General features: G+C 40.9%; 2 protein-coding genes across 2 annotated transcripts; both read left to right on the forward strand.

Moving 5' to 3' along the window:
• Positions 1–5529: 5529 nt before the first annotated feature.
• LOC137844252 (olfactory receptor 6B1-like) lies at positions 5530–6474 on the forward strand. The gene has a single exon (XM_068660454.1). The coding sequence runs from the start codon at positions 5530–5532 to the stop codon at positions 6472–6474; it is 945 nt and encodes a 314-aa protein (XP_068516555.1).
• Positions 6475–13980: 7506 nt separating this feature from the next.
• Positions 13981–14946, forward strand: LOC137844253 (olfactory receptor 6A2-like). The gene has a single exon (XM_068660455.1). It carries the CDS (start codon positions 13981–13983, stop codon positions 14944–14946), a length of 966 nt encoding a protein of 321 aa, XP_068516556.1.
• Positions 14947–15175: the final 229 nt, after the last annotated feature.

A 15175-nucleotide genomic window follows, 5' to 3' on the forward strand; every position in this document is an offset into this window, starting at 1 on the left:
CATACTCAGCCGACTGTCCACCATCACTCCCAGGTCCTTCTCTGCCTGGCAGCTCTCCAACCATTCCTCTCCCAGCCTGTAGTTCTGCTTGGGGTTATTGCGCCCCAGGTGCAGGACCCGGCACTTGGCCTTATTGAACTTCATACAGTTGACCTCAGCCCACCGGTGCAGCCTGATCATTGATAACAATGTTGAACAGGACAGTCCCTAGAACTGAGCCCTGAGGAACACTGTTAATGACTGCCCACCAGCCAGATGTATGACCCTTTGAGGTCATAGTGAATGGTCATCTACTGATGAGCCAGTTCATTATCCAGTGTAGACTGAACCTCTTCAACTCCCATTTGGACAACTTGTCCAGAAGGATCCTGTGAGGGATGGTATTTATTGCCTAACTGAAACCCAGAAATATTATATCCATTGTCTTCCCTTCACTCCACTCACAAAGAGAGTGACCTTATCATACAAGGAGATCGAGTTATTAAGGCAGGACTTTCCTTTCATAAATCCATGTTGACTATGCCTGGTAATTGCTTTGTTCATTAACTGCCTTTCCGTATACCCCATTAGAATCTTCTCAACTTATCTTCTAGGTACTGAGGTTGGACTGACACGTCTGTAGTTTTCTAGGTCTTCTCTCACGCCCTTTTTGAAACTGGGTATAACATTGACTATCTTCCAGTCAGAAGGAACCACCCCAACACTAGTCAACACTATTCAGCACCCTCAATGGGAAGAGAAGGTCTCTGGATCTCATCCCACCTCCAAAACACGTTCTGTTGATAATCCAACTCTGGATACAGACATTGTGGCTAAATCAGAGAGCCAGCCATTGATGCTCAGTTGTCCCTGTAGTCAAAAAGAAACATAGAATCACAGAACCATAGAATGGTTTTGGTTAGAAGGGACCATAAAGATCATCTAATTCCTACCCCCTGCAACAGGGAGAGACACATTCCACTAGACCAGGTTGCTCAAAGTCCCACCCCACACCCCCACCCCCATTTGGAAGACAAAGATAATAGAATAGATTTCTCAGCAAACTTGCCAAGGATGAATTCAACTCCTGCATCCTGATCACAGAATCACAGAATCACAGAATCACAGAATCACAGAATTGTCTAGGTTGCAAGAGACCTCCAAGATCACCTAGGGGTCTGGAGGACAAGTCTTATGAGGAGCAGATGAGGGAGCTGGGTTTGTTCAGCCTGGAGAAAAGGAGGCTCAGGGGCGACCTTATCGCACTCTACAGATACCTTAAAGGAGGCTGTAGCGAGGTGGGGATTGGTCTATTCTCCCATGTGCCTGGTGACAGGACAAGGGGTAATGGGCTAAAGTTGCGCCAGGGGTGTTTTAGGCTGGATATTAGGAAGAACTTCTTTACTGAGAGGGTTGTTAGGCATTGGAATGGTCTGCCCAGGGAAGTGGTGGAGTCACCATCCCTGGAGATCTTTAAAAGACATTTACATGTAGAGGTTAGTGATATGGTTTAGTGGAGAACTTGTTAGTGTTAGGTCAGAGGTTGGACCAGGTGATCTTGGAGGTCTCTTCCAACCTAAATGATTCTGTGTGATTCTTTTCTTCCCTTTCTGTTCCATTCCTTTTTTTTTGTTGTTCTTTTTCTTTTTAATTAAACTTACCACATCTCAACCCATGCCTTCTTTCATGCTTCTTTTCAATTTTCTCCCCCATCCCACTGAGGGGGTAGAGGAGTGAGTGAATGGCTACATGGCATTTAGCTGTCTGCTGGGATAAATCACAACAATTGGACAGTTACTCAGGGAGCCTGTGGCAGAAGTCCATGCTCTGGCTAAGGTTTGGGCTTTTTGTGCCTTTTATCCTCCTAAACCAGGGCAACTGCAGGGTGTGAGGACACTCACTGGATGACTTGATGTGGAATCCTGTTAGTTTTATACTATCAAAGGAGAAAATATTCTGTAAATATTATGTTTTCACCAGCCATAGTTGCCGTTGTTGGGAGAAGTAATGAACCTGCTCAGGAAATAAAGCTGTGGTGGCTTTACCTTACTACTCATCTGAAATCCACCACAACTGCTCTCTCACTCCCCTTCCTTACAAGAAGAGGGGAAGAAGATAGTATGCTGGAAACGAGGAGAAGAAAAACAAACAAACAAACAAACAAACAAACAAACAAAAAAACAACTCAGGAATTGAGATAAGGATAATTTCCTTAAAGGGAAAAGGAAGAGGGGAAAAGCAAACAAACAGAAAACAAGCAAAAGCCATGTGGAAATACAGAGAGAGAGGAAAGAAATGACTCTCTACTTCCCATCAATAAACTGTACTTGACAACATTCCTGAAGTCAGGCCTCAGTACATGTAGCTGTTGTTTGGAAGGACAGACATTTTCATAATGAGGACCCCTCCTCATCCCTCCTTCCCCTTTCCCATCTTTCATTGCAGAGTGTGACATCATATGGTCATTTTTTTGGTTGGTTTATGTCAGCTGCCCTGGGGATGTCCCCTGCTCATCTCTTTGCCCACTTCCAGCCTGCTGGCTTTTGGGGGAGGTGGGGGTTGGAGCAAGTCCTGACGCTGTGGCAGTATTGCTCGGCAATAGTCACAACACTGGTGTGACACCAATGCTGTTCTAGCTACAAGTGCAGAGCACAACACTATAAGGGCTGCTGCAGGGAAAGTTAACTCCATTCCATCCAGACCCAGTACAAAAGCTCAGCTCCATCAAGCTTTCTGTATTTTCATCTTTTTTTCTTGGGCTGGCCCTGCTTTCTTTTCAGCCTTCAGCTGATGCACTGTAAGATTTTGAATCATATCAGCCAGTCCCAGGTAGGTGTTCTTGCTACTTCAGGTTGTTGGACAGAGTTACATTTGATTGTTGGCCCTGCATTTGATTAACTGTATTGATGTCTAGATTTCACACACTTTTTTGTCCAATTCATCTTTGCCATATAGAAAGTTTGGGTGGTCAGTGCCTACAAACATTTTTAGGTGTCTGAATGAATGATACTCTTAAATATTAAAAATTGTTGTTTTTATCTTCAAACTGAATCACCTAATATTTCAAAGGCTACAGTAAAGCAAATTAGTTACAGCCATCCATGTTTGTGTACACATTCACTTCAGTTGTATGCATCTGGAAAACACTGAAGATAGGGTTGTCAAATTTTCATCTCTGGGAGTTTGTGTCTGCTAGGAATCAGACTGCAAATCAGTGTAAGCATAGGTAAGCTGGAGTTTTGTTTTGAATAACAGCTAAAGTTCAAAGTTACCATAAACAAGTTCTTTTAGAGATAAAAATTCTTAGCTTAACTGAAATATTTCAACACATAGATTTCTTGAATCAATTCAAGGATGTTTGTTTGGTCCATTAAATGTACTTATATGCCTTCATGCAGACCCCCAGGACATGCAATTTTGTATTGGGTTTACATGGCAAAAGTTGGTTAGCAGGGACGCTGCAGTGGTGGCCTCTGTCAGAAGAGTCCAGAATTCCCCCATGATAGTTAAAAGCCAGCTCCAGACAGCTCCAAAAGGGGCCCACCACTGGCCAGAGCTGAGCCAATGAGTGACATTGTTTGCACCTCTGAGAGCATTTTAAGAAACATAAAAAAGCCCACTGTGCAATAGCAGCTAGAGGAGAGAGAAGTGAGAACTCACCATGCAGACACTAAGAGCAGTGAAAAAGGAGGAGAAGGTGATTGGACACTGGAGCAGAAGTTCCCCTGTGGCCTGTGGAGAGGCCCATGGTAGAGCAGGTTATCTCCCTGCAGCCCATGGTGTGCCACAGCAAAGCAGAGTATTCTGGAGATAATTATTGGAGATAATTAGAGATAATAAGCTTCTACACCCTCCATTACTTTAATTGGTAAAAGACTTTACTAGCTCAGACCTTTTTGCTGCAAGGGAAGCTTTCCCATAAAAGAAGGGGAAAAATAGACAAAGAGAAAGAGAAGAAAAACAACCGACCAAACAAAAAAATAATAATAATCACTGACTCCTTTAAAGGACAACCCTTCAGATAGTTCAGAAAAACTCTATCTGATACCTCTGCTTGTTGCAAGAGTTTAATGGCCAAAAGCATACTTGGGAATCCTGAATTGGTAAGCAAGTGCTTTCTTGTAGTAGCACATGACACAAGAAATCACAGATCCATTCTGGTGTAAGTTATTGATCTGAATGCTTCAAAAACAATTTATTCTTTGTTATGCCATGTACTTCATGTAAACTGACAGTTGTATGATATGGGAAAATAGCTGTAAATTAAGAGTAATAGCAAAATGTATTAAGTCTTTTCATCAGATTTTCCCTCTTAATTGAAAGTGCAAGAGTTTGAAACTGCTGAATGCTAGTACTCCTTGTCTGCAGTTTTTTTGTCATCCCTTAATCAAACAACCATACTTATTCAGGTAGGTAATGAAAGAAAATAGCTAAAGAGTATGTTTCTGTTCTTAGTACATAAGTACATCTCTTGTGTTGACATCTTTCTTTTTTAGCTTTCCACAAACTTGCTTGTATTAATGAGCTGTAAAATCTACAAGCAAGTAGATTGGGACGAGGTATGTTTGCATGCTAATTATATGTTCATTTCCCTTAAAAGCAGTAAGAACAAACCTTATATCCTCTATTTTAAATCATCTACAGTTCTACTATAAACAATGGCATCTACTTAAAGGTTAATCAAGGGTCACTGAAATCTCTATGAAGAGAAATAGGCATTTCTAGAGTGCAAATACATTATATATTTTAGCATAAGTTACATCTGAAGACTATGTTATACTCTAGGTTATGAATGCTCAATTAATGCCTATTATCCAGGTATCCATTGATGGAATATCTGAAATGGAATCTAGAGCACAACAGTTAACAGAAACATATAATGTCTACTTTAAGTTATTGAAATTAAAACAACCACTAGATAGATGTCTAGAGCTAAGATGAAGATATCGAAGTGGAAGAGAGAATTACTCTCCTCTTTCTAAGATGTGTTTCAGTTAGATGAATTGTAGGCTGAAGGAGCCAGTCTTGCCACTCACTGAAAATCTCATTTGACTTGCTAAAAACATTAACTACTAAAATCTGTAATATTTTTGAAAATGATCTGTTCAATTTATATTATTTTTTCTTAAACACTTTTGTCTACATACTATCTGAGCTTTTGTGGTGCTGTTTTCAGCAGTGTGAATGTTAGTCTTTTTTTTCTTTTCTTTTCTTTTCTTTTTTTTTTTTTTTTTTTCTCTATACTACAAGAAAACAGATAACTTTAAGAAGGTCTTCTGGTTCTTTTTCATTCATTTTTGGTTTGTTTTGCTTTTTCCAGTGTTGCTATTAAAAGCGAGATAACAAATCAAGGGAAACAATGATGGGTGGACCTCTCACTTCATTCTGGTCGTAAATTTTGGTTCTACTTAGTGAAAAACAGTTTCCATGGGAAACAGTTTATTAAGTGACCTAATTCTTCACACAGTCTTCCTTTTGTGGAACTCTTAACATTTTTCTATTTCTTCTGCTTTGACATCTGCAGGGATAGCTGTGTGTACCCAATATGTTATGAAGAACCAAACCACTATCAATGAGTTCATTCTTCTGGGGTTTTCCTATGGGATGCAGATCCAGACCTTAATTTATCTGGTCTTTCTTGTCACCTATATGGTGACAATCACTGAGAATGCAATCATCATCTTTGTGGTGAAAAGGAACCATCATCTACAGAAGCCCATGTATTATTTCTTGGGAAACTTGTCCTTCCTGGAGATTTGGTATGTCTCAGTAACATTGCCCAAGCTTTTGTTTGGGTTCTGGTCACAGAACAAGACCATCTCATTCTCCAGCTGCATGACCCAGTTATACTTCTTTATCTCCCTCATGTGCACTGAATGCGTCCTCCTGGCTGTAATGGCCTATGACCGCTACGTGGCTGTCTGTCATCCCCTGCGCTACCCAGCCATCATGACCCACAAGTTGTGCTTTCAGCTGTCAATTCTTTCATGGACAGGAGGCTTTTCTATTTCCTTGGTCAAGGTATCTTTTATTTCACGCCTCACATTCTGTGGCCCACAAGTCATAAACCACTTCTTTTGTGACATTTCTCCAGTCTTGAACCTTTCGTGCACTGACATGTCCCTTGCAGAAACAGTGGACTTTGCACTGGCTTTGGTGATCCTCCTGGTACCTCTCCTGATCATTATTTTCTCTTATTGCTGTATCTTGTCAACCATCTTGCGTATGCCTTCAACCCAGGGAAGGAGAAAAGCTTTTTCCACTTGCACATCCCATTTCACTGTTGTCATCATCTTCTTTTCAGCCACTCTCTTTATGTATGCCAGGCCCAGAAGGATCCATCCATTCAACCTCAACAAGATAGTGTCCATCTTTTATGCTGTATTCACTCCAGCGCTAAACCCTCTAATCTACTGTCTCAGGAACAAGGAAGTGAAAGAGGTTCTGAGAAAGATCATAGTCACAAGCTGCTCTAGTCACAAGTGCCTAGGATGAGGATACTGATGAGCAAGGACACTCCTGAGAGGCTTCCCTCTTGAAATGCATATGGGTAGGACCTCTACTACTTACTTCTTCATGGTTGTAAGGAAGAACTTGTATCATTGTTTCTATGTGGAAATATCTCCTTGCTATTTGTGAGGATGCTTACATGACTAAACTCACCTGGCTGTAAATTATTCTGCTACAATAATAATGCAATAATTCCTACCATGCTCTCAGTAATAGAAAAAAATTCTTTTAGAAAACCTAATAACAAGATCTATTGTTTTCAAAACCATGTAGGAAGATGGATATCAATGAAAATCAGTTAGCCAAATCCCTATGGACAGAGATACAGAGAGCTAAGTACATGTCAAAGAAATTGTCTGATTTTCTTATACTATCACAATCTTGCTGTATACAGGAAATGTCACTGTATGTATACTATTTGTGTTAGCCATACCTTCACATGACCTCATGTTTGGCTTACAGTAATCCTGACTGAAAGGCAATTGTACATGGACGAGTTAGTAATCCTAATCCATGCAATTTTTAACCTGAGCCGGCACAAGTTTGTGCCATGCTGCATATACAGCTCGGTGTTCAGGCCTGTATTGTGATGTGTGCATCCATTGGCAACAGGGTAAACTTTGTCATTTGATTTTTAATAGTAGAGCCTTCAGTACTTGTGATCATGCCACTTGTATCCTTGCCTTTATCTAAAAGTGCAGCAAGAACTTCTCATGTGAACATGTGTTCTGTTTGATGGTTGTAACTTGGAGAATGACTGTGGATTATAGAGGATTGAATGAAGTCACCCCTCCCTCCAACTTGCAGTTACAGTGCCAGGCATGGTTACTGTCATAGAGAAAATTAGCAAACAAATTGCAACCCTGGAAGGTGGTGATAGATCTTGCTAATGCTTTCTTTTTGATAGATGTTCCTTTAAAAAGCCAGGACCAATTTACCTTTACCTGGCAATAAAAGCTATATACATTTCATGTTCTGCCTCAGGGATATACACGGTCCCTCTGTTAGCCACCAAATGATAGCAGCTGACTAGCAGTATGGTCAGGTACCATCACTATTTATCATTATATTGATGATCTACTGATTATGGCAGAGTCAAAACAAAAAATCAAAGTACCTATCAAATCACTGAAACTGCACCTACAAGACCAAGGCTGGGCAATTAATACAAAGACTAGTACTACTGTGCAATTTCTAGAAACAGTCTGATATGGACAGACTAAAGAAATACCAGAAAAGATACAGCAAACAGTCCAGCAATTCCCTGTACCAACCACAGTGAAACAACTGCAGACTTTCCTGGGACTTTTAGGGTATTGGAGAACCTTTATTCCACATCTGGCAGTATTAATGCACCCTCTGCAAAAATGATTCGAAAAAAAGCTGTTTGGCAATGGACCAAACAACAACAAGAAGCCTTTGATGCCTACAAAAATGCTCTGAGCATATACAATTATATACTCCAAGGCAGTGATACACTTTTTAATTAGAAATAACAATTCTAAATGATATAGTTTCATGGGGATTATGGCAAATGACTGGGCTGAAAAGTCAGAAAGAACCTATAGGATTTGGGTCCAAAGATCTGCCATGCATATGCTTCTCTGTCATACCCTGATGGAGAAACAAATCTTAAAGATAGTTTGGGCAGTGCAAGAAACTGAAAGAATTGCAGACCAAGACAGTGTAACTGTACATCCACCCTTAACTATTCATAGGTGGGTTACAGGTAATTCTTTTAGGGCCCACACAGGGATAGACCAGGCAGCCACACATTGGAAACATTATTTACAGCAATGATTCCTGCCAGGAAAACCACATGTAATCACTCCAGAAACCATGCTCGTAGGAAGTGTATCCTTTAACTGTGGGCCCACACTATGGGACGCTCCATGCCCCACACCTCCCACCCCACATACCTCCCCAAATCTCTTGTGGGTGAAGCACACCCTTGCAATGAGTTAACAGAAGAGCACAAAAAAGATGCCTGGTTCACTGATGGGAGTGCAACATACACTTCAACTGGATGAAGACAATGGAGAGCAGTTGTGTATGCTCCAGTTTCAGGGATTATATTGCAGCAAACAGGTGTACAGGCATCCAGTCAGTAGGCTGAATTGATTGCAGCATCCTTGGCTATCTTTGAAGGAAAGGCACATTACTTGTACACTGACAGCTGGGTTGTATACAAAAGCCTCACAATGCGGTTACTGTGATGGGACCAAGAAAATTGGCATTTACAGAAATACACTGTATGAGGGCAGACATATGGCAACAAATTTGGCAAAACATCCTTTAAGTATCTCTTAAAAGTAAAGTGTGTCTCACCCCACCAAAAAGACAATTTTTCTGAGTCGCAAAACAACAGGGAAGTAGATGATACGACCTCTGCCAAGGTATATGGTCAAGCTATAAATTGCACATATAGCTTGCGGACATTGATCAGCTCATACTGCTTGTGCGTTGCTCACAATCAACCCCCTTTACAATTACATATGTAAAAGGCATGTGCACATAATTGTGCTATTTGTAGACAGCTACCTTTAAGAGCATGATATAGACTCCAGGGGAAAATAAAACGGTGTCAGTAGCCTTTAAATACCTGTCAGGTTGATTACATTGACCCCCTGCCTCCATTGAGGGTGTGGCAATATATATTCACTACCGTTGATACAGTGTCAGGATTACTGTTTACTAAACCCACCAAACATGCTAATCAACAGCACAATTGAAGCATTGGAGCAACTCCTTCATCAACTTGGACCTCCTCAACACATACAAAGTGACAAGGGGGGAGACTACAACTTCCCAGACATATCCTGGAAGCACAACACAGCTCAGAGAAAGCAGTCTAGGAGGTTCCTGACTCAACCGGTTAGTGAGCCTACCAGGGGAGGTGCCCCGCTAGACCTTCTGTTCACAAACAGAGACTATCCAGGACTGGTGGGAGCTGTCTTGGACAGAGTGACCATGAAATGGTAGAGTTCTCTATTCTTGGTGAAGTAAGGAAGGGGACCAGTAAAACTGCTGTCTTAGACTTCTGGAGGGCAGACTTTGAGCTGTTCAGGACACTGGTTGGCAGAGTCCATTGGGAGGCAGCCCTGAAGGGCAGAGGAGTCCAGGAAGGCTGGGCACTCTTCAAGAAGGAACTCTTAAAGGCTCAGGAGCAGTCTGTCCCCACATACCCAAAGAAAAGCCAGTGTGGAAGAAGACCAGCCTGGCTGAACAGAGAGTTGTGGCTAGAGCTCAGGGGTTTATGACCTTTGGAAAAGAAGGCAGACCGCTCAGGAGGCCTATAAGGATGCTCCGAGGCTGTGCAGCGATAAAATTAGAAAGGGCAAAGCTCATCTGGAGCTCAATCTGGCTACTGATGTTAAAGATGACAAAAAATATATATATTTTTATAAATACATCAACACAAAAAGCAGGGCTAAGGAGAATCTCCATCCTCTTCTGGATGCAGGGGGAAACTTCGTGACAAAATGAGGAAAAGGCTGAGGTGCTTCATGCCTTCTTTGCTTCTGTCTTTAGCAGTGAGACCAGTTGCTGTCTGGATACCCAGTCCCCTGAGCTGGTGGAAGGGTACAGGGAGCAAAATGTGCCCCTCATACTCTGTGAGAAAATGGTTGGCAACCTGCTACAGCACTTAAATGTATGCAAGTCGATTGGGCCAGATGGGATCCACCCAAGGGTACTGAGAGAACTGGTGGAAGAGCTGACCAAGCCGTTTTCCATCATTTATCAGCAGCTTGGCTATCAGGGGAGGTCCCAGTTGCAAATGTGATGTGCACCTGCAAAAGGAGCCAGAGCGTGGACCTGGGAAACAATAGGCCTGTCAGTCTGACTTCGGTGCTGGGGAAACTCATGGAACAGATTATCTTAAGTGTCATCATGCGGTACTTGCAGGGCAACCAGGTGATCAGGCCCAGTCAACATGAGTTTATGAAAGGCAGGTCCTGCTTGATGAACCTGATCTCCTTCTATGACAAAGTGACACACGTAGTGAATGAGGGAAAGGCAGTGTATGTGCTCTATCTTGACTTCAATAAGGCTTTTGACACCGTTTCCTACAGCATTCTCCTGAAGAAACTGGCTGTTCATGGCCTGGACTGGCATACACTTCATTGGGTTAAAAACTGGCTGGGTAGCCGGGCCCAAAGAGTTGTGGTGAATGGAGTTAAATCCAGTTGGAGGCCGCTCACCAGTGGTGTCCCCCAGGGCTCAGTACTAGGGCCAGTTCTCTTCAATATCTTTATCAATGATCTGCATGAGAGGATAGAGTGTATCCTCAGTAAGTTTGCAGATGTCAACAACGTAGATGCATGTGTTGATCTGCTCAAGGGTTGAAAGGCTCTGCAGGAGGATCTGGATAGGCTGGACTGATGGGCTAAGGTCAACTGTATGAAGTTCAACAAGGCCAAGTGCCAGGTCCTGCACTTGGGGCACAAAAAGCCCAAGGAACACTACAGGCTGGGAGATGAGTGGCTGGAAAACTGCCTGGCGGAGAAGGACCTGGGAGTGATGGTGGACAGTCGGCTGAATATGAGCCAGCAGTGTCCTCAGGTGGCCAAGAAGGCCAACGGCATCCTGGCTTGTATCAGAAACAGCGTGGCCAGCAGGTCTAGGGGAGAGATTGTCTCCCTGTACTCGGCTCTGGTGAGGCCACACCTCGCGTACTGTGTTAAAAAACATAACTGTGTTAAAACATAAAACTCTGTGTGTGTGTGTAAGGGGGGGCTGAAGGGGAGAGGGGTATTGGCAAGGGGGATGCCTTTGTTTGGGGACTGGTTGGGATTTTTTTGGGTGATTTTGAGCAATTGTGTTCTGCATCAGTTCTTTTGTTATTCTTTTTTTTTTTTTTCTTTTTTTTTTTTTCCTTTAACATAGAACTTTCCTTGTCTTATTCCATGACTTCTTGCACTTTTCTTTCCAATTTTCTTCCCCATCCCACTGTAGAGTAGGGGGAGTGAACAAAAGGCTGTATGTTGTCTAGCTGCCTGCTGGTTTAAACTACAAGAGGTACATGTCTTTAAGTTCAATGACAAATACTACTGCCAGGCTGGGGAAGAGAAGCAATTATTTGTTTCTTTGATTGGTCCCTTTGGAAGAACTAACCAAATGCACAAATGAAGTCTTCAGGAAAGTAAAGAAATCATAAATGGATATCAGAGCACATTCTCTCCGAACTTCTCACCTTCTCTTTGAACATCAAGCAATCCATTCAACATTGGTAGAAGGATTCAAATTTGTAAGTGAAATTGTAGTATTTGCTATTTAAATATCTCTTCTGTAAATAAAAATAACACTTTGTGTCTTTCATGTATTATATTGGTTAAGGAAGATGGTAAAAATATGACAAAATGTATACATTTTTAACTAAATATTTTTAGTGAGAAACCACAAAATAAATCTTATTTCTCATACAACATGAATTTTCATGCAAAGAAGAAAAATAACACACACGATATCTTTCAATCGAAGATACCTTTTGTCAATCTTTTCCCTTCCCTTCCCTTCCCTTCCCTTCCCTTCCCTTCCCTTCCCTTCCCTTCCCTTCCCTTCCCTTCCCTTCCCTTCCCTTCCCTTCCCTTCCCTTCCCTTCCCTTCCCTTCCCTTCCCTTCCCTTCCCTTCCCTTCCCTTCCCTTCCCTTCCCTTCCCTTCCCTTCCCTTCCCTTCCCTTCCCTTCCCTTCCCTTCCCTTCCCTTCCCTTCCCTTCCCGATTCATTCAAAGAACTTTGAGAAAAAGGACTATTGTTACAAAAAGACACTACGAAGACCTCTATATTTAGGCACTTAAGAACTAAGCACATTATGAACATTAATGTAATAGATTGCAAGAGTTCTGAAACCTTTTTCAAGAAATTCTTCAAGGTATAATCCATATGATTTGCTTTTAATAACAAAAATATGTACTTTGAACCCTTTTGAATTTAGACATATAAGTTTGTGAAAGCCAACATTGGCTCTCTTAACAAAGAAAAATGAGAAAAAAACTCAATGTTTTTTATTCAGATACATATGTTATCTGGATTTCACTTTTCTTGTTTCTTTTTCTCCCCAATAATCGGACAGCAGTGATGTGATTCATCTCTCAGAATAAGAATTCTTAATTTTGGGGTCTATATGTAGGTGTCCTCGTGTGAGATAGGAGTTAAGATTCAATTGTCAAAGTGTCTAAAGCTGTCTAATACCTCTTGAGATATACTAGATGATAACCTCCAATTAATGATGGGCATGTAACAACTCATGGGTGTATTTTGGATAGCTTAGGCTATTTTGAATAATAGTAAGTAACTATTTAGATAACTTAATCAGTCTGTATGTGTCAAAACTTCTCTTGTAGTAGCATGTCAGTGTTCAAGAAGTGTTTGGACAATACACGTAGGCATATGGTTTAACTCTTAGGTTGTCCTTTGTGGAATCAGGAGTTGGACTAGATGACCCTTTTGAATCCCTTCCAACTGAGGATATTCTATGGTTGCATGTTAGCTAACAGACTTACATCAGTAAAGACAAGAAAGTCAAGATACCAATTCAACTTAACAAAAAAGATTTGAATAAATTGTCCACCATTGAGATGCTCAGAAATGTTCTGCTCAGCTCCCAGCTGCCATTTCACCAGGTCAGAGGTCCTCTTTAGGTCCTGTGTTATATTTAGCTAAAAGTAATTGATAATTACAGTACCTCATTGTATCTCAGCCGATACACACATTTGGAAATCTCAGGTATCTTGAAGTTTCTTAAGTGGTACTACATAGCTATATGTATCCAACTGAATTTGTCCTTGGGGAAAGAGGACCCCAAAACTCAGTAGTTATTCAAGTTTGTACCCTTTCTATACAAGAATTGGAACATATTATGGAAAATAGGAACACGCAAATTTTTCAAAATTCTTTGAAAATGTGACACAATATAGAAAATTTTCAAATTGGGTTGTAGATTAAGACCACAATATCTGGATGTGTGGTCTACAGAGCAGAAAAGCTTTATTTATGATAGCTATTTTAATTTCATTATAGTTACAGCTTAAATTCTGACTTTTATAAAAATTTCCGCTTTACAAAGTAATAATGAATTGGTAGTGACTACGTAGATGCTGCTAATGATATTGATAACTGTGATTTTCACAAGTATCTATGGGGATTGATTTTCTGGCAACTCTGTTCACAAACCCACAGATTAGTGCACTCTAAAATTTAGAAAAGGACAAGACAGAGTAACAGATTATTCTCTGTAGAAGGTCAAATAGGAGTTAGGCATTATGTAGCTCAGAGAATTCATAATCCTCTTGAGTTACGGTAATTTTCTTCTAACTAGCATGTCTTTGACTATCTTAATGATTAACAGTACTAGTAAGTATAGCACTATCAACTCTAACGTAGTGTGAAAGAAATGTAAAACAACTGTAAAATGTGAGAGAGGTACAGAGAGACAAGTGAATTATATTCACTAATAATAAGTCATTGATGTCATTGTCTTTACAGAGGTAGATGGGAGACATGGAAGTTGGCAATCACACCACGGTCAAAGAGTTCATCCTTCTTGGATTTCCCATTGCTCCTCACTTGCAGATTCTCTTCTTTGCAATATTTCTCATAGCATATATCTTAGTTTTAGCAGAAAATGTAATCATCATTCTGGCCATCTGGACAAACTATAACCTCCACTGCCCCATGTATTTCTTTCTAATTAACTTGTCCTTCCTGGAAATCTGGTATGTGACAGTCACACTTCCCAAGACAATGCTGAGCTTTGTATCAGAGGCAAAGGAAATCTCCTTCATGGGATGCATGACACAGCTGTACTTCTTCCTCAGCCTGGGGAACACTGAGTGCCTCCTCCTAGCAGTCATGGCATATGACCGCTATGTCGCCATCTGTAAGCCTTTCCATTACTCCACCATTATGAGACATATTGTCTGTGTCTACCTTACTATGGGATCCTGGTTGACTGGTTTCTTAATTTCTGGATGTAAAGTATTTTTTATCTCTCAGTTAACTTACTGTGGACCCAATATAATTAACCATTTCTTCTGTGATGTTTCGCCTCTCTTGAACTTAGCCTGCACAGATATGGAAAGAGCTGTTCTTGTGGATTTTGTGGCTGCCTTATTTATTCTCCTGATGCCTCTCTCCATAGTAATGCTATCCTATGCCTATATTATCTTCACTGTTCTTCACATTTCATCTGTACAAGGTTGCCAAAAAGCCTTTTCCACCTGTGCCTCCCACCTTATAGTGGTCATTGTCTTCTATGCAACAAGCATTTTCATCTATGTGAGGCCCAAAACACTTGCAGTTCATGACTCACACAAAATTGTGTCTGCTTTCTATTCTATTGTTGTTCCTCTCTTCAACCCCATAATTTACAGCCTAAGGAACCAGGAAATCAAGGATGCTGTCAAAAGGGTTTTCTTTAACAAAACAGTTTCCTTGCAGAAGCATCAGCAGGTTTAATAAGAGATTGGAATGATAAGAAAACCATATAAAAACATTGGATTTTATAATTAAAACAAGTTATGAAAAACTCTGGTTTGTACTTCAGAAGCTGAAGCAAGCTGGTCCAAAAAAAAAAAAATTTTTTTTTTCTTTAAATTTTGGAATTGCAGGGAACTGAATGATACACAGTCATACTCATGGTCTTATGTCACTATGAACGTCCTCGTAGGTCCTTTTAAGGAGAATT

Source organism: Anas acuta, chromosome 25, assembly GCF_963932015.1.
Source record: "Anas acuta chromosome 25, bAnaAcu1.1, whole genome shotgun sequence".
Lineage (NCBI taxonomy): Eukaryota > Metazoa > Chordata > Aves > Anseriformes > Anatidae > Anas > Anas acuta.